The sequence below is a fragment of the Siphateles boraxobius genome, unplaced genomic scaffold (genome assembly GCF_051911475.1).
Source record: "Siphateles boraxobius isolate OS27281-9 unplaced genomic scaffold, OSU_SipBor_1 24, whole genome shotgun sequence".
Taxonomy (NCBI): Eukaryota; Metazoa; Chordata; class Actinopteri; order Cypriniformes; family Leuciscidae; genus Siphateles; species Siphateles boraxobius.
The window spans coordinates 17884385-17907905 of NW_027508855.1; the positions used below are offsets into that span (position 1 = coordinate 17884385).

General features: G+C 36.6%; 1 protein-coding gene and 1 long non-coding RNA gene across 2 annotated transcripts; one reads left to right on the plus strand and one right to left on the minus strand.

The window, feature by feature from the left end:
• On the minus strand, nucleotides 1-2516 carry LOC143749238 (uncharacterized). Its single transcript, XR_013206904.1, has 2 exons — nucleotides 2398-2516; nucleotides 1-900 (listed from the first exon to the last, which is right to left on the minus strand). It is a non-coding gene; the product is annotated as an uncharacterized LOC143749238 (long non-coding RNA).
• slc1a3a (solute carrier family 1 member 3a) lies at nucleotides 614-22859 on the plus strand. The gene is made up of 10 exons (XM_077241763.1): nucleotides 614-792; nucleotides 2418-2675; nucleotides 4407-4544; nucleotides 16581-16785; nucleotides 16870-16912; nucleotides 17011-17273; nucleotides 18431-18664; nucleotides 19065-19259; nucleotides 20015-20149; nucleotides 21990-22859. The coding sequence occupies exons 2-10, from the start codon at nucleotides 2495-2497 to the stop codon at nucleotides 22198-22200; spliced, it is 1605 nt and encodes a 534-aa protein (XP_077097878.1). The 5' UTR covers nucleotides 614-792; nucleotides 2418-2494; the 3' UTR covers nucleotides 22201-22859.
• Nucleotides 22860-23521: the final 662 nt, after the last annotated feature.

The window sequence follows — 23521 nt, forward strand, 5'->3', positions numbered from 1 at the left end:
TGTAGTTGAAAAAAAGTTTATTTAATTTGTATCTTTGCTCCATTGTATTTGTAGTTTGTAATTTATAGTTATATAAATTAGATATAGTTATCGAGAAACAAAATTTCTCATACCGTGAAAGAAATTGTATTTTCTGTTGAATAACTTATTTCACTTAGAAGTATGGAGTAAAATGAGATTTTAACATCGACTTCAACAACAGTTTTGACTAGACCCAACATGAAATCCACATGAAATGTTCATGTCCACATGACATGAAAGTTCATACAAAACCTGATGATCATGTTTGAGATGAGCATGATATGAGATTGATCCAGAAAGTATTTGAGCTAGAACACCTGAGCTTTTATACACATTAGTTCTCACGAACAATTCACAAATATGCTTTTTTCGAATATCTAAAATAAAAAATCTCAAATCTAATCTAAAACATTTGGAAATAGTCCAAAAATATTTTCCACTTAATTTTTCTGAGTCAGAGTGGTCTTTGATGCCAGCTGCATGTGGAAACCAACACATGCTTTTCCCTCCATCTCTTCATCGAGGCCTTTCCAAAGACCCTCCCACAATTGAGCTGGCAGTCCCTCCTCTTCAACAGGCTCCGCCCCTTCTCATCTTCTCTCCACTCTGTTATTGGTTCTTTCCTGTCCTTCTCACTCACACCCTCCATGCTTGCAGTTCTTTTCTTCCAAACTCTTGCACTTTTCTTTCTAAGTACACACTTCTCTCCAGTCTCTCAGCGTAGAGGATCTTCGTCACAGGAAGGGTTGGACTGGATGCCTTTATTTTGATGTGAGTATGTGGTCTGTTATTCTTCTGAATGTGGGTGTTGGTTTTCTCAGACCATGTGAGCCCAAGTGTGTGAGAGGGGGAGCAGTAGTGTTTGGTCTGGCTGTATTCCTAGCACACGTGGAAAGATTGCTGCAGTTCTCAGTATCAAGGATCAGTTGCTCATTTTAAATGCACATCTGGCTGCGTTTCAGAGACCACTTCTAATGAAATAATTTGACAGACAAACTAAACTGAGATTGTTGTAGTGTGATTGTGTGCATGCAAATGATACAACAAGCTAAAGTCCTAATCCAAAAGTTAAAAACGTATTTAGATCAACAAATTTAGATTAGATTTAGGGTTTTATTTTTAGACAAGCATCACTATTCTTATTGCTCATACTTGAACAAACCACTAACCCTATATTATAATTTGGCACGTATCTGTAACTCTTATTTCACCGTTGATAATTCAAATCTTGAGGTCCCAGCAAACAATTTTGTATTTAAAAGACGTCTAATAGCTGTCCAAACACAGCCATGACATCTAGGCTAAAACAAGGCAAAATTTGGGCTGTCAGTGAAAATTTAATAGATGTCTAAACCATAGCCCAAGAATAGACTAGTTATCAATTAGATAACATGTCACAGAAATGAAATCACTTGTAATCACTGTTGTCTTTGCGTATATGATGGAATATCATACAACTCACCAGTTATTTTGGCAAAAACGACATGTAACCAAATTGAAGGTTATTTTGGCTAGAAATGGGTTACTCATAGCCGGATTATATCGGATCTATAGTTAACATAGACGTGAAATGGCGACTATTGCTTGCTGGGGTGCTTTGAGGAGAAGTTTGCTATTACTTTTCTTGGAGTGATGCAAACACAATGCAACCCCTCACAACATCCTAGCATTGCGGCCGTGCTTTTTTTTTGTATAAGCAAGTGCCACTCACGTTTTCTTCGTAAAACAGTAGTTGCCTCTATTATCATTATTACAGTAGTCAACATTTAAAGTGGATCAAAACCTTTCATCAAAGTCATACATGAGTTTTGAACAATGCCCATTCTTGTCTTAGGACAACTTTGATTAACTTTTTTTGATCCACGATGATGGATAATTGCATTATTATTGAAGAGAACACACGTCACTCCTTTCCTCACAAATTGCACTGGTTGCCAGTTGCCTCTCGCAGCAAATTCAAGTCACTGACTTTTGCCTACAGAACAACCACTGGCTCTGCTCCCTTTTACCTAAACTCATTACTTCAGACTTACGTGCCATCCAGAAACTTGCATTCTGCAAGTGAACGTCGTCTTGTGGTGCCATCTCAAAGAAGCATAAATATCTCTTTCTCGGACCTTTACCTGCCATTTTCAAGAAACAGCTGAAGACGTATCTTTTTCGGGCAACACTTGATCCATTAATACTAACAATTTCTCTTGTATTCTATATCTATTTATTTATAAAAAAAAAAAAATGGGTTAGATTAAACTGGGAAGGGTCATAGCACTTGCATATTGTTGTCCTATTGTTAGTTTAACTGCTTCTATTGTTCTCATTTGTAAGAGGCTTTGGATAAAATGAATAAATGTAATGTAAATGCATTAATGATGTTACCTATATGTTGTCCTCCGCAGTTACTGCCCACAGCGGAGTGTTTCTTGTCAAACGTTCAGCGGTGTCTGGTGTGTCCGGTGTGGCGCCCCCTCCAGGCATGACTCAGAGTAACGGGGAGACGCGTCTGCAGCGCAGCAGAGTACAGCAGCTGCGGGACGGCATCAATGAGCGCTCGCTGCGGGCCCGCAACACCGTGCAGAACATCACCACAAATGACGTCAAAGGCTTCTTCATGCGGAATGCCTTCGTCATCCTCACAGTCGTGGCTGTCATCGTTGGTGAGATGATAGTTGATCTTGTGATCATTTGTGCCTCCTACTCTGAAAGGGATCTTAAAATACAATATCATAATTGAATAAATAAATAGGCTTAAATAAAAATGCAATTAAAGCATTAATTGCTGTAAGTCAATGATTTTATCCCTTAAAACAAAATTTTGATCACCAGAATTACATATTTCAACGTTTTTTCCTTGAAAAAAAAATTCTTCATGCCTTAAAATAGCTTGAATGTAACTCTACACCCTTGCCTTATTTAGTATACGCGGTTCTATGAATATGCAAATGAGCCCCGCCTCCACACACTCACACCAGCTCCAAGATCCACTCGTTGGCGATCACAAGTTGACCTGATTGGTTACAAGGTTTTTGATGTCAGAAACACCAGTGATTTCAAACCGTTTTTTGAGACTGTCTTTGGTTCACTGCAGTTTTAAGGAGAAAATACTCAGCAATGGTGTTGACTTAGGAATTCGCACATGGTTTGTCTTAAAGCATATTAAAAACACCACATAGACATATAAACAACATTAAAAACTTTTAATCTAAAAGTAAATATTTAATATAATGCGGGGTAACATACAATATTAGAATTTAATAAAATAAATAAATTAAACAATTGAATATAAAAGTACCAATTAAATAAAAATACTAAATATCTATTACTAAATATTAAATATGAAAGTAAAAATGTGTGTGTATATATGTATGTATGTGTGTGTGTGTGTGTATATATATATATATATTTATGTGTGTGTGTATAATTTTTTTTTTACAGAAAATATGACACTAGGTGGAATAACCAAATCTGTTAATCTGCCAATCAGGAACTGCTATTAATAATCTCAAAATGGTATGATATTTGCTGATTAATTGGCTTAAAAAACATAGCTTAATATTTCAGGGAATTCAGGAATATTTCGCAAAAGTATTATGTTATTTCATCATATATTCGACATCTTATATGTTATATCTTATATATTCATCTTATATATTCGATTTCCATATACCTATATTTTTCAGTATTCTTACACATTTGATGTCATAACAGAACACGGAACCTCACCCATGTCATGATAGTACAATAATAATATAAAAGAATACTATTAATGACAACATAAAGTTTTTTTCGCTATTGTGACATATATCCGAGTGAAACAGCTTCTCAAACAAGGACAAATGTAGGGCAAGACTTGGTATTGTCATGTGGAATTTGATTGGATTGGTTTGCTATTGGTGGATCTCATGTGAGTGACAGGTTGCCCCGCCCTCCTACCAGTAAACGCATCATCAGAGAAGAGAAGAGATAACGCTGAAAGAGGGAGAGGAAGATATTTTGATTAAATATTACGAGGCACATGAATTAAAAAAAAAAGTGCATTGATAGTGATACTATTCCATAAAAAATAAGTATTGTCCATTTTGGTTTCATGGTGACTTTAAAGAATTACAATAATGAACACTTAAATGGAATTTCTATCATAATTTGGAACCAGTATGATCCAACTGGATAAACTGAAAATCTAAATTTGTTGGATTTTATTTTTGTTGTATCCCATTAGTATTGGTTTTAAATTGAAATATAAAGCAGTGGAATAGTGCAACACACTCTATTTCACAATCTTGACATTTATTTTATTCTCTTTCAGTATATTAAACACTCCAGCTTAAACATTTATGTTTTTTTTTTTTTTTAGACCCATTAAAGCTGCATGTGTGTTTCTCTCACAGGTACAATTCTGGGATTTGGAATGCGGCCGTATAAATTGTCATATCGAGAGGTGAAGTACTTCTCCTTTCCCGGAGAGCTGCTGATGAGAATGCTGCAGATGCTGGTGCTCCCCCTGCTGGTGTCCAGTTTAATTACAGGTACGGTTCCACTGCGGCGCCACCAGGCACTGACAAGACATGGGCAACTCTGCCAGCTAAACCCAGAACAACATGAGCCTGAGATAAGCACATGATGCAGGGGAAGGGGACGGGCCGAATATGATCTGGTCAAGCTCAAAGGGGCGACAGATTGATTTGTTATGTCTCACCCTTTGTTATGTCACTCGGAGAGCTAAAGCAATTCAGTCTGTTTCTGCAGCTATAAATGTATTTGTAAATAGATTTCATAGTCAGCAAAACTGTAGACGCTTATGAAAATAATAGTTTAAGAAGGATTCAGTTTAGTTTTGAAGATCTCCAAAAAGGCGATCCAACTTCTACACTGCTAAAAATAATTATCTTATTTAGTATTTTTGTCTTGTTTTGTTTTGTGTCCATTACAAATATCTAAAAATTCTTAAAGGTTAACAGGTTAAAGGTTAACCTCGTGAAGGTTAAATCAAGATACATTTCTAAAGATAAACTCACTTAATTATGAAAAAAAAAAATTAAACGAAGATTTAGGCCTGGTTTCACAGACAGGGTTTAGATTAATCCAGGATTAGGCCTTAGTTCAATTAGGAAATTCAAGTAGCTTTTATAAACGTGCCTAAGAAAACAACATTACTGCTGTGCATCCTGAGACAAAACAATGGCACTGATATATTTTAAGGTATGTGTGTTCAAGGTTCTTTCATTTAAAACAGCTCAAACATGCATTTTAGTCTGGGACTAAACCGCCTTGTCTTTTAAATCGGGGGTTAGTATCTTAGTCGTTTTGCTTCTTTTGAACTAAGAATGTTTCAAAATTTGCACTGGAACACAAGGCAAAAGTATAAAATCGTTTGTTTTGTTTAAAAGTAAAGTAGATCCCTAAAGAATGTTAACATAAGTTCTCTGAGGGGTTTGACCAGTTAAGAAACATGGGGGCAGGTGAGAGCGTTTGTAAGGTCAGTGCTTTGATTGTCTATTTCCAAACGGACCAGAGGTCAAGGGTCAAAGTGACCATGCAGAGAAACGAACAAAAGCTTCGTTCAGTCACCTCTCTCTCTCACACTCATTCTCTGTGTATAAATAGCATTGGCTGCCTTCTAAATAAAGCCGCAAACTGTTTCTAGATAGATTGATGTCTGCTATTCAGCTGTAAAGATTGACTATAGGACTAACAACTTATATAATAAAGAAGACAATACTTTTAGTTTTATTCATTTTTGAAAGTTAAATAGCTGCTTTAATCCTATAGAGGCCACATGAAACGTCATTCACAAGCCATTTCACATACATAATCGGACCTATTTCAGTGTGAAATGTGGTATTTAAAATAGAAAATGTTTGGCAGGACTTGATTTTATCCATAGAAAATTGATTGGATTGAGGAAAGTGGATGTTACATACTAGAATTGAGTCAGATGGCTGGAGCGGAGGGGTTAAAAAGGAAAAGATATTCATGATGTCCTCTCAAAAGGAAAGCAAATTATTCCATTTTGATGTTCACTTCTTTGGAAAGACCTGAAATGTGTATTAATAGCTTATTTTAATTTCATATTGACTTACAATAGCAGCTGACTTTAAAGATCTTTTCAGATGTATGCTGTTTGTTTCTCTCTTGCTTTAACTTGCAGTCACTCACAAGGCTGAACATCAATGACACAGTAAAGGCCCATTTAGATCAAATGCTCAGTACATAACCATGCACGTACACGTGGCATGTGGTGCATCAAAGCTTGTCGGGTCAGCCAAATCTGTAAAAGCCAAAACAATGACAAACTGTTCAATAGCTGCCCAGCCATACATTAACTAAGCAGAATGCACAAATGTAAATACACTGTGATTTAAAATGCTGTAAAATGTCACAAAAATCAGACTAAAGAGAGCCGTTTTATTACTGTATAAAAACCTGAGGGAATGAAATAGAAAAACAAGATCTTTCCATTTTCTGAAGAAAAAAGCTTTATTTTACAGTAATGAAAACCTAATTATATAAACTGTAAAATAAAGCTTCTTTAATAATGTAGTACTGTCAAATCAATTAATTGCATCTAACCTAAAAAAGGTTTGTAACTATATAGTGCTGTCAAATCGATTAATTGCATCTAACACAAAAGTTTGTTTATATCATATATGTGTGTACATATATGTATATATATATAGTTATATATGTGTGTTTATATGTGTATATATACACAGACACGCATATACAGAAAAAAATTATTCATCCCCATTGCAAATAATTTTTTTGGGCAAAATTTACAGACTTTCAGCTGTTTGCAATGAACAAATCAAACAAAAGTAATTGAAATAGCTCAACACAACAAATGTTTCAATTGGTTTCCCCAATGAGGGTTCAGCTGCACAGTCGCGTTCTAAACACATGCGGTTTCCATGCCAGAACTCCAAGACCTACACAACTACTGAGTACTGACTCAAAAGTATAAGAAAAGGGCTCAAAATCATATAAATAAGCAACAGAAGTTTTGGAATTCTGTTCTGTGTAGCGATGAAACAAACCTGGATCTTTTCAGCTCTGTGGATCAATGGTATGTTTCAAGGGAATAGAAGAATTCATGGAAGATTCTACAGTGGCCATCACAGTCACCTGACTTGAACCCCATAGAAAATCACTGGTGGGATTTGAAGAAGGCGGTTGCTTCACGCAAACCCAAGAATAATGCTGAACTGGAGGCCATTGCTCATGAGGAATGGGCTAAGATTCCTCAGAAACGCTGCCAGAAGCTGGTCTCTGGTTATATGTCTTGTTTGTACTAAAGATGCTTGTCATGAAGGGGTTGAATAATTTCCAGACTGCAGAAGTCATTAATAGTTGCGTTTTCAGTTGAATTTGGGGAAACCACTTGAAACATTTTTGTTTAATTTGTTCATTGCTAACAGTTGAAAGTCTGTAAATTTTGCCAATAAACCTGATTTGCAATGGGAGTTGAATATTTCGATTACAACTGTATATACATATAATATGTATATAAATATATATATACACATGTATATACAGTATTATAAAACTATAACTAAATGTACATTTTTCTTTATGCAAACTATAATTTCTTTTTTATTTCTTTTTATTTTTACAGTTAAATGTGACCTGTACATATTTTCACATTCATCCTTTGCACTGTAAACCTGAATAAGTTGGCAAAACTCAAATAATTTGAGGTTGGAAACCAGCTAATTCAATAAATGTTACCTTGCTAATTAGTTACACGAAGCTTTGAAAGCATCAGCATAGCATAGCACTTGCTGATTGAATACAGCAATTTAAAACATTTAACAGACACTGTTCTCAAACCAAGCTCATGCTCCACATGATGGTAACCCCAAAAAAATCCAACATAACAGAAACTCTTCTACACTAGCATAACAAAATATTAAACGCAAAATATGAAACAATTCAACTTACTGAAAATATGCCAGTTTTGTGAACTCAAAAGAAAAAGAAAGTTCTAAATACTCATAAAAGTTATTTTGATGGAACTAATTTGAATTATTTGAGTTGGCCCTACTCAAAACAATATTTTTTTCTGAGCGTTAGAGTTTACAGTGTGTGAATGTTTAGTGTGCTGCTAGATGTCAGAATGTGTTTGCTAGGTGGTTGCTTACAAGTCCACCCTCAAGTCTGTGATAATTTTGGTCTTTAGAGGTGCGTTCACACCATGTCATAATTACCATAATTACGAGATCTCAACTTCTAAAAAGGGTAACTTGTAAGCTGGGAATTTTCTGAGACTGATGAAATGCATGAAAGTGAATATAAAGAGTGAGATGTGCTTGATGTAAAAAAGAGCGCAACATATCCTGAAAAGGTGCTTGTGCTGACTGGCACAACGCCAAAGTACGCGCACAGAAAGCTGCCTCTTTTAAAAGGCGATCACGAATTTGGGATATGCTTGATGTTAAAAAAAATTACTAAGCACAATAAGCAGTAAAAAAAGAACTCAATGCGGTGCTCTCGCTGACTGACACAGACTATAATCGAGTGCACAGAAAGACTAGTCTCAGCATGCGAATTCATGTCTTATTGTGCTTGAACTGTCGAATACACAGGCAATTATGTCAAAATGCCTATCGTGTGGAGTATTCATGTAAACACAGCCAGTTATGTCTCAAGTGAAAGTAAACAGTTGGGTGTAAACTGGATATGTATCAGTATAATGGATCCGTGTGTTTGGTCTTAAAGGGACAGCAGCCTAATAAACCTGCTGCTCTCTGTCATTAATGTGAATCAAACAAAAGAGAAAATAATTTACTGCTCTTGAGTCTGAACTTTGTTAGGGACTGTTCGTTATTTATTTAAGGGGCCACCGGAGGAGTTTTGAGATCTGTAGACAAAAAAGACTTGACCCTCCATTTGCCGGTAATAAATTTTTCTATGACCCTCAAAAATGATTGTGAAAAAAGGCATGACCCTCCCCTGGAAAAAGGCATGACATCTTTGCGCTTGGCAAAGATGTTCAGATAGCCATTGTTTTTTTACAACCATGACAAACAACTAAACTCCTGCTTTCTCATCTTACTAAGGCTGTAACGATAGACCAAACCTACAATTCGGTTCGTATCATAATTTTTTATTTTAGATTTAGATTTTTAGATTTTCAGTGCTGATGCAGTGGTGACGCGTTCATGTAACAAGGGTGGCACTCCCAATAAAGTATCTTAAAGCTGCCACAAAGAACCGGCAAAAGTAATGATTATGAATATGTCAAATATAGCAAGGAGAGATTTTAATTGTTTATTAATAAACAAGTTTTTTCTGTGTCAGTGTGTCGGCTTCAGGATGAAGTTGACGATGCTGACTCGCGATCTTCACAGTAGGCTAAAGCGCCAGAGAGAGATGCAGATTTCATACGGATTGCATAAGCAGAGAGCAGTCTGTTTTTCGTTTTTAAAAGTAGACATCAAGCTTTCTATATATTTCTCAAGTCTGTGAGGCAAGTACATTACACGCTGAGTTTCGGTTCATTTATGAGACGAGAGTCCAGTTCACGCGCCGGCGACTCCGTGTCATGATGATCTATTTTCTATTATATTTACTTATTTATTAAATCCAGGCAATTGGTTGATGAAACATTAATTAAAATTAAGATACAATTAATAAAAAACTAAATTTACTTTGTGCTTTCTGAAGTCGCTTTCAGAGCGGTCATGTCCGTAACGGAGAACTGTCACGTCCGTAACAGTGTTTTTCCTCATAAATGCGAACACGAAAAATAAAATAAAAAATAATATTTTATGTTCTGTGGAGGCCGACCCTTCTTCATCTGGTTATTAGCCTACTTTTGTTTTGCGCAGTGTAGCCTAATTCGTAGAATTATTAAAAAATATTTTGCCACCTAAAAGTTAATGATTTGTTGTGTCACGTCACGTGTATTTCGCTCATTTTAAATATAAAACGCATTTGTAGACTGATATTTTTCTAATGTCTTGACTCCTTCATTATGGGATATGGATATATAAACAGATTCCTTATTAAATGCATTTTCTGATAATTTATATTTCAAGTTTTGACTGCAAATGTCACGTCCATAACGCTGGAATTGCCCAATTTTAAAGAATTTATCCTCAACTATTTTTTTTGGTGTAGGTCTGCGTATTTTATTATGTTAACTTAAAATAATTCTAATAGTAATTTAAAAATGTGGTAGCCCTACGTCTCACACATCACACTCCACTGTTATGGTGGCAATTTCAGTAGATTTACTCACTAACATTGTTGTGGAAACACAATAAGAATGGAATCTAAAATATGGTAGTATCATACAGCGCACATTCTATCAGCTGCAGTTCTGGCGCCTCAGTCCCAATACACTCAATGTACATTCATATCACATGTTAATGCCGCGGTAGAGTTACACTCACAGGACACTGCACTTATTCGCAATCACAAAAGTTCATTATTTGCTCGTGCTTTAAAGCTATGCCGGGTAAACAGTGCGCGCGTACTGTCAGACAGCGCCAAACTGGATTTTTGTTGGGTCAGAACCATCTGATAGGGGGACCGAGACCGAGAGAGCTACATAAAGCTACATAGAAAAAATATTCACCAAACAAGCCACTTTGAAATTTTGCTGTTTTCATGAATACAAAAGTTGGGTGACCCTCCCCTCAACAAAGAATAAAAAGACATGACCCTCCCCTATTTTCCTCCGGTGGCCCTTTCCATAAATACCGAACGGTCCCTTAGCATTAATAAGAATACTTTTATATTTAATTCATACAGTGAAGACTGCAATATTTCATTTTTACAATTGATTATAAAATTTCTGTACTAATTCTAACTGCATGTTAAACAAATCTATTGTACCTGAAATCTATTGTATCTGTTGAAACGGCCTATCTCCGTCTTACCTTTCATTTCTAAGCTATTGGAGAAAACTGTGCTGGATCAACTCCAACACTTTTTGTCAAATAATTGTATCTATGAGGTTTTTCAATCTGGTTTTAGGACTGCTCACAGCACTGAGTCCGCCCTCCTGGTATTTATCTCTAAACGATATGCATCTCTATACTGATTCTGGAGATATTGTGGTTCTTGTTCTCTTAGATCTTTCGGCAGCTTTTGATACCATTGACCACCCTACTTTTTTAGCTAAGGTTGTTCTAAGGTTGCTCTTAGCTTTGCTGCTTTTATTTGTGTTTTATGTGTTGTTATGCTGGTTTTATTTTCTTATATGGTTGTTTTGTAAAGCACTTTGGTCAGCCTAGTGGCTGTTGTAAATGTGCTATATAAATAAAATGAAATTGAACTTGAACTTGAAAAACTTAAAGGGTTAGTTCACTCTAAAATTTAAATTCTGCCAGTAATTACTCACCCTCATGTTGTTCCAACCCCGTAAGACATTTGTTCATCTTCGGAACACGAATTAAGATATTTTTAATGAAATCTGAGAACTGGCTCACTCCTTCATAGGCCTCTAGGTAATTGCATCTGCCGGCCCAGTAAAGTTAGTAAAGACATCGTTAAAATTGTCCAAGTGACTACAGAAACTTTAAGTTTATTAAGCGACGAGAATACTTTTTGTGTGCAACAAAACCCCATAAATAATGACTATATTCAAACTATTCATTTTCTTCCGTGTGGGCCTCTGATGTGAGTTCACGAGAGCGCCACGACGCATGCGCGAGAACTGAGAAGAGGACGCAGACGGGTCTCGATGTAGTGTTCAAAATGGTTCTAAAGTGCAACGTGTGCATTTCCTGGATGTCAGAATCGTGATAAACCAACGAGAAAACGTAAAAGTGCCTTACCAATGCCGCAAAATGAATGGCTTGCCTTTTACACTTTACCATTAAATGATCGTGAGCTTCATCTTCTCAGTTCTCGCGCACACGTCGTAGCGCTTTCTGAATGAAATTGCCTAGAGGCCAGCTCTCAGATTTAATCAAAAATATCTTAATTAGTGTTCTGAAGATGAACGAAAGCCTTACGGGGTTGGAACAACATGAGGGTGAGTAATTACTGACAGAATTTTCATTTTTGGTGAACTATCCCTTTAATTTCTCTAATTCACATTTTGGTGTATTGTTTGTCCTATTGTTTGTTTGCTTCTTTTTTCTTATATTTAATTACAAATGGGATAAAATAACTATATTGTGATATATATTGTTGTCGTGAAATAAAATTTCTCGTATCGGGAAATTAGAATTTGGTCATATTGCCCAGCCCTTAACAATTGCTTAGAAATATAAATATTTGATTAAACAGCTACTTGATGGAACAGACAGATTTAGTTTATCAGCAAAAATTTGCCCGTTCGCAGATGGCCATGAAGAGTGTGCTCTCATTAGTGGAGAATTTCTTTGTGAGGGGTCACACACAATTCGTCTTTGAAGACTGTGTGTGTGTGTGTATGTGAGGTAATTACTTTGCAGTATAGAAGAATAAGACTTTATAAGACTCTTGCAGGGGAAGTCATCATTACCATGGAGATGAGAACTAATGAGAGCAGCAGGAAGAGAACATGACCTGTGCAGAAGGTTCCCAGGCCACTGTGTCTGTGGGTGCTGGGGTGGAAGCTGAGGGGCTTGAGGGCTTTATGGGCTCAGGGGCGGTGAGATCACTAGGAGCACACACACACACACACCTTACCACAATAATGGAAGACATACATAGTTCCATACAATGGCTGTTTCAGTCCTATAGAGAGAAATGTTGAATGGCACTTGTGGTCAGTGAACTTCAGGAAATATACTGTTTTACTGCTATATAATGTATTGTTGTTAAGCATCAACGTAGAGACTTCTTTCTTTCTTTCTTTTTATAGGTTCATGGTGATTGAAAAAAAACGAGATGGGAGGAACAATTTATTTCGGAGCTGTTGTGTTCTCTCGCAAAAGTTTTGTGTTCCCCCATAAACTTTGCAAACAGCAGCCGCCTTTTACAGTTGCCCCTGAACCAAAACAACAAGCTTATGCTGAGTTCACTCCATGTCGTAACCGTAATTACGAGATGGCAACCCGTGACGTTCTAACCCGAGCTGTTTTTATGCGTTTCTATGTCAACACTATCAATGCCGAAATTCAATTTGCAGCAGGTGGTACAATTAAAGGGGCGGTAAAACACGATTTCACTTTTTTGACTTTAGCTAGTGTGAAATGTTGCTGTTTGAGCATAAACAACATCTGCAAAGTTACAGTGCTCAAAGTTCAAAGCAAAGGGAGATATTTGCTTTAAAAGAAAAGGACTACAACAAATGGCTGGTAGAGACTACATGACATTCCTACCGGGTTAGTGACATCAGCAACCCTAAAATGTACATAAACCCCGACCCCGGGACACGCAGTCCATGTTGAGAAGAGGAAAAGTAGTTGTATAAGAGTACATTTGTGAGTCAGCTCAAACTTTAGCATCCTTCTTTTCACATCCAATAAAAAGTCACTCTGTGTGCATCTCACAACAGTTCTTATACGAGCGATTTATAGATTATCATGACAGAATGTGCTAATTGAAGATAGTTAACTCCACATCAGCAACAAAAATTAATCAACTAACCATTCAGAGACGTCCTGTTGCATTCTACATGTTGTCACTTCTTCTTGAGTCTCTCCATCTTTGTCTGACTCTGTTTTAGCATTAAAGGCAGAACAGTGTCTGTCATTTTAGTGTGTGCGTGAGGTAATCGCAGCTGCTAACACACAAGAGCTCTTGAAACCCCGCTCTCTGAGGGAGCTCATTTGCATTTAAAGGGCCAGGCACAAAACGGTGCGTTTTTGCTAACCCTCAAAAAGTGACAACTTTAACATGCTATATAAAAATATCTGTGGGGTATTTTGTGCTAAAGCTTCACACACACACTCTTGGGACATCAGATATTTATTTAACATCTTGTGAAAAGGGCATTTTACCACCCCTTTAAGAGCTCTTTAAGTTGTTTACGTTCATTATTATTGTATTGTTATGCGCTTTGAGACACAAGGTAGTTTACCGCCATCTCTCATGACTCTTTGCAGACATTACAGGTCCTTCTCAAAAAATTAGCATATTGTGATAAAGTTCATTATTTTCCATAATGTAATGATAAAAATTAAACTTTCATATATTTTAGATTCATTGCACACCAACTGAAATATTTCAGGTGTTTTATTGTTTTAATACTGATGATTTTGGCATACAGCTCATGAAAACCCAAAATTCCTGTCTCAAAAAATTAGCATATTTCATCCGACCAATAAAAGAAGTGTTTTTAATACAAAAAAAAAGTCAACCTTCAAATAATTATGTTCAGTTATGCACACAATAGTCAATACTTGGTCGGGAATCCTTTTGCAGAAATGACTGCTTCAATGCGGCGTGGCATGGAGGCAATCAGCCTGTGGCACTGCTGAGGTGTTATGGAGGCCCAGGATGCTTCGATAGCGGCCTTAAGCTCATCCAGAGTGTTGGGTCTTGCGTCTCTCAACTTTCTCTTCACAATATCCCACAGATTCTCTATGGGGTTCAGGTCAGGAGAGTTGGCAGGCCAATTGAGCACAGTAATACCATGGTCAGTAAACCATTTACCAGTGGTTTTGGCACTGTGAGCAGGTGCCAGGTCGTGCTGAAAAATGAAATCTTCATCTCCATAAAGCTTTTCAGCAGATGGAAGCATGAAGTGCTCCAAAATCTCCTGATAGCTAGCTGCATTGGCCCTGCCCTTGATAAAACACAGTGCACTAACACCAGCGGCTGACATGGCACCCCAGACCATCACTGACTGTGGGTACTTGACACTGGACTTCAGGCATTTTGGCATTTCCTTCTCCCCAGTCTTCCTCCAGACTCTGGCACCTTGATTTCCGAATGACATGCAAAACTGAGCAACAGTCCAGTGCTGCTTCTCTGTAGCCCAGGTCAGGCGCTTCTGCCGTTGTTTCTGGTTCAAAAGTGGCTTGACCTGGGGAATGCGGCACCTGTAGCCCATTTCCTGCACACACCTGTGCACGGTGGCTCTGGATGTTTCTACTCCAGACTCAGTCCACTGCTTCCGCAGGTTCCCCAAGGTCTGGAATCGGTCCTTCTCCACAATCTTCCTCAGGGTCCGGTCACCTCTTCTCGTTGTGCAGCGTTTTTTGCCACACTTTTTCCTTCCCACAGACTTCCCACTGAGATGCCTTGATACAGCACCCTGGGAACAGCCTATTTGTTCAGAAATTTCTTTCTGTCTTACCCTCTTGCTTGAGGGTGTCAATGATGGCCTTCTGGACAGCAGTCAGGTCGGCAGTCTTACCCATGATTGCGGTTTTGAGTAATGAAACAGGCTGGGAGTTTTTAAAAGCCTCAGGAATCTTTTGCAGGTGTTTATAATTAATTAGTTGATTCAGATGATTAGGTTAATAGCTCGTTTAGAGACCCTTTTCATGATATGCTAATTTTTTGAGACAGGAATTTTGGGTTTTCATGAGCTGTATGCCAAAATCATCAGTATTAAAACAATAAAAGACCTGAAATATTTCGGTTGGTGTGCAATGAATCTAAAATATATGAAAGTTTATTTTTTATCATTACATTATGGAAAATAATTAACTTTATCACAATATGCTAATTTTTTGAGAAGGACCTGTATGTGCCGTGTGTGTTCATGTGTTTTGAAGGAGGCGTGGCTTTGGAGACGCTCTGAAGGGAGGGTGGGATCCTATTTTTTCAAAGATAGCTTGCTATTGCCAGCTTCTCCGAAATTATACCCTACCTTTAAATTCGCTTTGTAGATAAACATGAATTGTCCTTCTTTACAAAGCTTTTATTCAACAACTATGGACTGGAACCAACAAATATCCAGCATACATGTTTCTTCTTAATTTTAAGGTCACCACATAATTCATATACTGCCATTTGTGTTATTTCAATAATATACGCTACTGTTCAAAAGTTTGAGGTTAGTAAGATTTTTTTTTTAAAAAACACTTCATACTTGATTCAGCAAGGATGCATTAAATGATCAAAGTAAAAACAGTAATAATGTCACAAAAGACTTCTATTTAAAATAAATGTGGAAATCAGCAGCAAATCAGCATATTAGAATGATTTCTGAAGGATCATGTGACACTGAAGACTGGAGTAATGATGTTGAAAATTCAGCTTTGCAGCAAAGGAATAAATTACATAGTAAATAGAAAACTTAATATAATATATGTGTGTGTGTGTGTGTGTGTGTATATATATATATATATATATATATATATATATATATATAATAGGACCCTCTTGAAAATGAGATGATGCATCTCAAGAGGCTATCCTTTAATAATAAATTATATATATACTGTATATATATAAATATATAATATTAAGAAAACTTAAATTGTATTCATATTTCACAATCTTACTGTTTTCCTATATTTTTCATAGAATAAATGCAGCTTTGGTGAACATAAGAGACTTTTTACTGACCCTAAACATTTGTAAGCGTGTGTAGAATGAGTAAGAGTGTGCAAACGTTTGACTACCACTGTATGTCTAGTACATGCTGTTGCTTGCAATACTATATGCACATGCATGCACAGAATCGTGTGAACTAACTCATATTGCGGTCTAACGTCACCTGTGTGCAGGTATGGCCGCTCTGGACAGCCGAGCGTCGGGTAAGATGGGTGTGAGAGCTGTAGTTTACTACACCACCACCACTATCATCGCTGTATTCATTGGGATCGTCATGGTGCTCATCATCCACCCAGGAAGAGGCTCTAGAGACGAATTCACAAAACACGAGAAAATAGAACAAGTCAGTCCAGCAGACGCTTTCCTCGATCTAATCAGGTATAGTGAAGATCGGTTTTAATTTAATTTTATTATGTCTGTTTTTTTTTCTTTTTAACTTTATATTTATTCTTTTTTTAACAGAAACATGTTTCCTCCTAATTTAGTGCAAGCTTGTACACAACAGGTACGTTTTTAATGCACAAAAAACACTAAAAATCTAGTCCCCCATAAGATGGTGAACAAAACCAGGTTAACTGTTTCTATTCTCTCTACCTTCCACAGTTTAAAACAAAAAATGCCAAGCGAGTGGTCACAGTTAAAATTCTGATGAACGACAGTTTGAATAACGGGTCGCAGGAAGTCAAACATGAAGAGGTGATACCAGTGCTGGGAACGGTTAATGGAATCAATGCACTCGGACTGGTGGTCTTCTCCATGTGCTTTGGCCTCATCATCGGGAGCATGAAGGAGCAGGGTAAACCTCTGCGGGATTTCTTTGACTGTCTGAATGAGGCCATCATGAGGCTGGTTGCAATTATCATGTGGTGAGTGATTTAGAGTGGGAAAGTTTTCAGCTTTGAGCAAATTAATTGACATATTTATTTATTTATTAACTAAACTGTGTTTTTCACTGGCTATGAAACTATGATAAACCATGTCATGACCTGCCATGAATGTTTTTTTTTATCATTTTACTTTCAAGCAGACTAACTGGAATATAAGCAAATTAAACAGAATTTGTTGGAAAAAGTTCCATATTGGCACTCATATAATAATGAACTACTTTGCTAAGACACTGAAAGAATTCCATCTTTTCTGTCATTTATCAGTTGTAAAGTGTTTAAAATCTAAATTGTGTGTGTGTGTGTGTGTGTGTGTGTGTGTATATGTATATGTGTGTGTATATATATATATATATATATATATATATATATATATATATATATATATATATATATATATATATATATATATATATATACAGGTCCTTCTCAAAAAATTAGCATATTGTGATAAAGTTCGTTATTTTCCATAATGTCATGATAAAAATTAAACTCTCATATATTTTAGATTCATTGCACACCAACTGAAATATTTCAGGTCTTTTATTGTTTTAATACTGATGATTTTGGCATACAGCTCATGAAAACCCAAAATTCCTATCTCAAAAAATTAGCATATTTAATCCAACCAATAAAATAAGTGTTTTTAATACAAAAAAAAGTCAACCTTCAAATAATTATGTTCAGTTATGCACTCAGTTATTAAAACAATAAAAGACCTGAAATATTTCAGTTGGTGTGCAATGAATCTAAAATATATGAAAGTTTAATTTTTATCATTACATTATGGAAAATAATGAACTTTATCACAATATGCTAATTTTTTGAGAAGGACCTGTATATAAAGTACATATACATGTACTGTCAACATTTGATTTGAGTCTGTTAACATGCTGGAAAAAAAAGCTCAATAATTTAGCATACACCATGATGATTAAGTTTTATAAACCAGGGTGCTTTCGCAGTTAATTTTAGTATGAATTTGTTCCACATAAATATCACTGTTTTGTAATAATATTTCCTGGTTCGCGGTTGATTTCTTATCAACATTGTGCTTGAAAAGTTATATGCGATTCAGTAAGGAAGTCAGGTGGGAACTCAATAATCAGAACGATTCACTCTCTGTTTTCACACCACAGGTACGCTCCACTGGGCATATTGTTCCTGATTGCTGGAAAGATAGTTGAGATGGATGATATATCAGAAATGGGAGGCCAGTTGGGAATGTACACCATGACAGTCATCATCGGCTTATCGATACATGCATTTATTGTACTGCCCTTGCTCTACTTCCTTGTGACGCGTAAAAATCCATTTGTGTTCATCGCTGGACTTCTGCAAGCCCTTGTCACTGCTCTTGGTACCTCTTCCAGGTGAGCTTTTACACCCATAATAATCAGAATCAACTTTTTTTCAGCATCTATTTATTAACTTGATCCATAATAGTACTTCGTTAAAAATTTTTGTTGTACTGTATGTTTTTGATCCACTAAAAATATATAAGAGGCATTTGTTGTTTTGGTGTGCAGTCCTCGAGGACTTGTCATTCCTGTAATTATGTCCTCTACACTGTTTTCTCTTTGCATCACATTCAATACAGACTGCAAACTCACATTCATAAGTAAAATATGTTTTCTTTTGCCGTAGCGCTCCAGCTTGTGTCGAAATTGCGCAACATTTTCCTTTCGTGTTCCATGGAATAATGTTATAATGGGTTTGGAACATCATGATGAGTAAAGGACAGAATTTCAAATCTGCTGTGTTTCTCCGTAGCTCTGCCACTTTGCCCATCACCTTTAAGTGTCTAGAGGAAAACAACCATGTGGATAAACGTGTAACCCGTTTTGTGCTGCCCGTGGGAGCCACCATTAACATGGACGGCACAGCTCTGTACGAGGCTCTGGCTGCCATCTTCATCGCACAGGTCAATAACATGGAGATGAACTTTGGAGAGATCCTAACCATCAGGTACAGATAGGAAACATAAAAAAAACGTATTTTATGACTGCGTACAACATTTATTCAGTTAAGGCAATTGAGTAAAATATGTAATCACCATACTTCCCCAGTTAATTAATCACATTAAATGAATGAGATCAAATTGTTCAAAACATGTTTGAAATGTTATGTTTAAATATGCAAATATGCTATTTTTAATATCTAATTTAAACAATTTCAAGAACAGAAAAATGAACATTGGAATTGGAAGTAGGTTCAAACTTCTTGTTTCATTTTGTTGACATATTAGAGTAAAAGGATTTACAGAAGAATTTGGGTATGTCTTTTTATCGCTCCATAAATAAATACTATCAACTGTCCGGAAAAAAATCACTGTTTTTAGAAATAAAATTTTATATGAAAAACCGCTTCTGTAAAAAAAAAAAAAACACCGTTAGAATATAGCTAAAACTGGAGTGTGGCGAATGTAAGTGCTCTGAAATAGAGATTTCTTATTTAAAAAGAGCACGAGAGAAAACAGCCTTTAAATATATACGTATTTTAATTGAAATCTACAAATGCAAATAGATGAAGTGCAATACAAAAACACTTAAATGTGTATTTTGAATGTTTTTCTTATAATTTTAAAATTGGCCAGTGCATGAAAATGTTTTTTTTCTGCATTATCTTGCCTTAAATGTTGTTCATTTCTCACACCATTCAGTATTTTATCAAAGTGAAACCAAAATTGATATTGGAATGCATTCTTTGTGTAATTTTTGAAGCATCACAGCAACAGCAGCCAGTATTGGTGCAGCTGGAATACCTCAGGCCGGCCTGGTTACCATGGTGATAGTGCTGACCTCTGTGGGACTGCCTACTGATGACATCACTCTAATTATTGCTGTTGACTGGTTCCTGTGAGTACTGCATTTTGTGTATTATGACGAATGTTTAAAGTATTTTTGTGTGTGAGATCATCCCTCATAAGACTCAATAAATGCATGGCTTACTTCAAGTTTTACACATTAAACTGGGATAGGAAGAAATGTTTGAACAACTACAGCTTTAACAAACACAGGGTTATGTTACCGGCCCCTGGAAATGTTGAAGAATTTTCAGATTCCTATTAATTTGTATAGCGCCTTTCACAATACACAGGAAATCATGTTGATGTTTATAATATCTTAATATCTCCTTGCCTTATAGTTGTGTGATAATATAGTTTACATTTTAAGACGATACAAGCAATCAAGCAGTTGAGATTTGCTATATAGCATAGATCACCCTATGTGAGTATACTGTATGTATGCGGATAAAGTTGGACATACTTACTTATATACTTTATATACAACTTTGGATAAAGAGCTGGACGATAATATATTGAAATTTTGCAATGAAAATTAAAAAATCAGGCAGTTGAGATTTGCTACAGTTTATAGTGTATATATCACTTTATGTGAGTGTGCTGTATATACTGTATGCTGGAAAAAGTTGGATATCCAACTTTATATAGATACAGAGTTGGTCAATAATATTTTTGTCCAGCTTGTCCAGTTTTACCCTCTTCCAGAGGAAGTCGAAAACACATTCGACCGGATTGCTTTCGTAGTGTAAACGCTCATGTGGTCGAGTGTGTTCAAACAGACACAAAAGACCGTCTACTCTCCGACTACTGAACTAATGAGTAACATTATGGGAAGAGCTCTAGACAGACGGGATTTAAACTTTCTCGGCTGAAGACCCAAGTTTGGTTTGAAGATGAAAAACGCACCAAACACAATGTTCTCTCACCATTCCTGATTTCTAACACACACTCACAGCGTTCGGCTGGTCTTGCGGCTGTCAGAGCAGAAATGAAAGCTGATGTTCTCTGTATGTTTTTCTGTCGTCTCTGGTCACTTTCATATGCAAGTTGCTTGAGCTTATTTCGTCCATTAGATCAAAAGAGCTGAAAAAGTCCATACATTTACCTGTTCATCAGGACAGAAGTGGTAGAAAGTGGACAAAAGAGACGGATTAAAACACCAGGTGTGAATGGGAATGTCTTCCTCGTCTACTCTGATCTACCAAAACGCATCTTAATACCAGGTGTAAACAGGGCCTAAGGCATGAAGATATTAAGATATAAAAAACATTAACATTTTGATTTTATGTAAAGCTGCTTTGGAACAATGTGCTTTGTGAAAAGCGTTATCCATCTGAAGACATGCTTTGATGTACTATTCCTACACACAGACCCACGCAGAAATTCAGAGCTGGGCAGAAAGCAAGATATTCCATCTTTCACATTCCATAACTCATAAACAAATTGTACATGCCCATGCAACATCTGCTTCAAATGAGTTTTAGGACCCTCTGAACAACAACACCTGTATCCGATAGCATGTTCTTGAGACCGTTATTCCCACCGCATTCAAAGCAGTCACTGAATACAAGTCCAGTCAGGGACCTTTTCTTCAGATGATGTGCTGGTTAAAGCAGCATACAGAACAGAAGAGGCATTGTGAGGAGCGTTCATGCTAGGAAAGATGGGTTAGCAAAACACCACACAAGATGGAGGAACTGTTTTTCTTAAGCGGAGGCCACATGAGGCCCTCAGAACACAACAACGGCTCAAGTGACATTAAGCGATCCAGCTGTGTAAACCAGAGAATGAAACACCATTGACAAGAGGAGATGACTTTGATAAGATGTTCTGGTGTATGTGGGTCAAACACAGCCTAATTCCACCATGTTTGTTTTCCTCTGCCATTTCAGAGATCGACTGCGCACCACCACTAATGTTTTGGGCGACTCCATCGGTGCTGGCATAGTGGAGCACCTGTCCCGTCACGAGCTGCGCTCTATCGATGCCGAGATCGGGAACTCCGTCGTGGAGGAGAACGAGACCAAGAAATCATATCAGCTCATCTCTCAGGAGAGCGAGTCTGAGAACGCTAAGATCCCTGACAGCGAGACCAAAATGTAACTGCTTGTTTCCTGAGGAGTTTTATCCATGGAGAACTGGAGTTTTTTGTACAAACACTAGTAACTTAGTCAGACTTTAGTCTGATATTCATCTCAAGTCTTTTTATATGCTTGTCAGAGACATCCAAATGTGTTGAGGACCATTGCAGAAGCAGAGATGGACATGTGTGGTCCACAGCGGTCCTCTTTGAACTGTTTTATTGTAGAGTAAACTGATTAGATTGGTAAAAAATCTAATTTCATTACACATATTTTTAATAGTTTTCTAGATGCAGGTTTGTAAATTCAAGAGAAACTGAATGTCATTATGGAAGCAAGTTTTTGCTTCTACATGGGGTGGAAAAAATAAAAGCAATGAATTACCTCCATTCAGTTTGAAACTGTGTGAGTAATGCTAAAAAAGATATAAGTGAAACATTTTTAAACTGGTTAAGAAACACACAGGATGTTTTGGCAGCTTAAGTTGGAAAGTTAGTCCAGAAGCAACCGTAAAGTACAATGTTTTCATGTTACACGATTACAGCAATCTTTATCTGTGGAGTCACTCATGGATTGTTTTTGGAAAAACTTTACATTCAACTGATGTAATCTTTTTATTACAAGGCTTTTATAGATGACTCTCAGTCTGTACAAAATAAAGAAATCTATGAATAAAAAAAAGAGCCTTTTGGCCTTAACTGCTCTCATTGCATGTGTTGTTGTCAGGACGGGCCATTAACAGGTCAATGATTCTTATGTTACCTATTTTGTCTCTTGTATTTTTTTTACACATATTTTGCAATGACAGTATAGGAAAGTTTTATCACTAATGTAACACCACCCAGTTCTGCAGAATTACATTCATTACCAGCTGACAATGGCTCATCCTTGACATCTCTCAATCCCTCACAATTCTACTATACCTGTACTTATCAAGTACATGGTGTCACTGTCTTAGAAAGAATGTGTGATATGATCTATGTGCATATCAAGACCTTGTTGACACAATTTGATCATGTCCTTCTTGACCTGCACCAGAAGTTTATTTATTTTTATTTTTTTATATGTTTTACTGAGAACATATTATCACTCTTAAAAATAAAGTTTCCTTATTGTCATTGATGGTTCCACGAAGAACCTTTCCGTTCCACAAAATGTTCTTTATAGTGGAAACAGTTTCTTTAGATTGTTAAAATTAACTTTTCACAGAGAGATTCTTTGGGGAACCAAAAATAGTCTAGTGACGCAAAATCTTAGTGTTTTATCAAAAGATTGATGTATTTGGCCCCAAAATGTATTTGGACACTTTTGCCTCACTAAACAATGTATGAATGTCACAGCAC

Excerpts from the sequence above, each read along its gene's own strand:
- slc1a3a (XM_077241763.1), top strand. The coding sequence starts at position 2,495 with ATGACTCAGAGTAACGGGGAGACGCGTCTGCAGCGCAGCAGAGTACAG. Across the intron at positions 16,786-16,869 it reads GCTTTCCTCGATCTAATCAG|AAACATGTTTCCTCCTAATT; the intron begins GTATAGTGAAGA and ends TTTTTTTAACAG. Across the intron at positions 20,150-21,989 it reads ATTGCTGTTGACTGGTTCCT|AGATCGACTGCGCACCACCA; the intron begins GTGAGTACTGCA and ends CTGCCATTTCAG.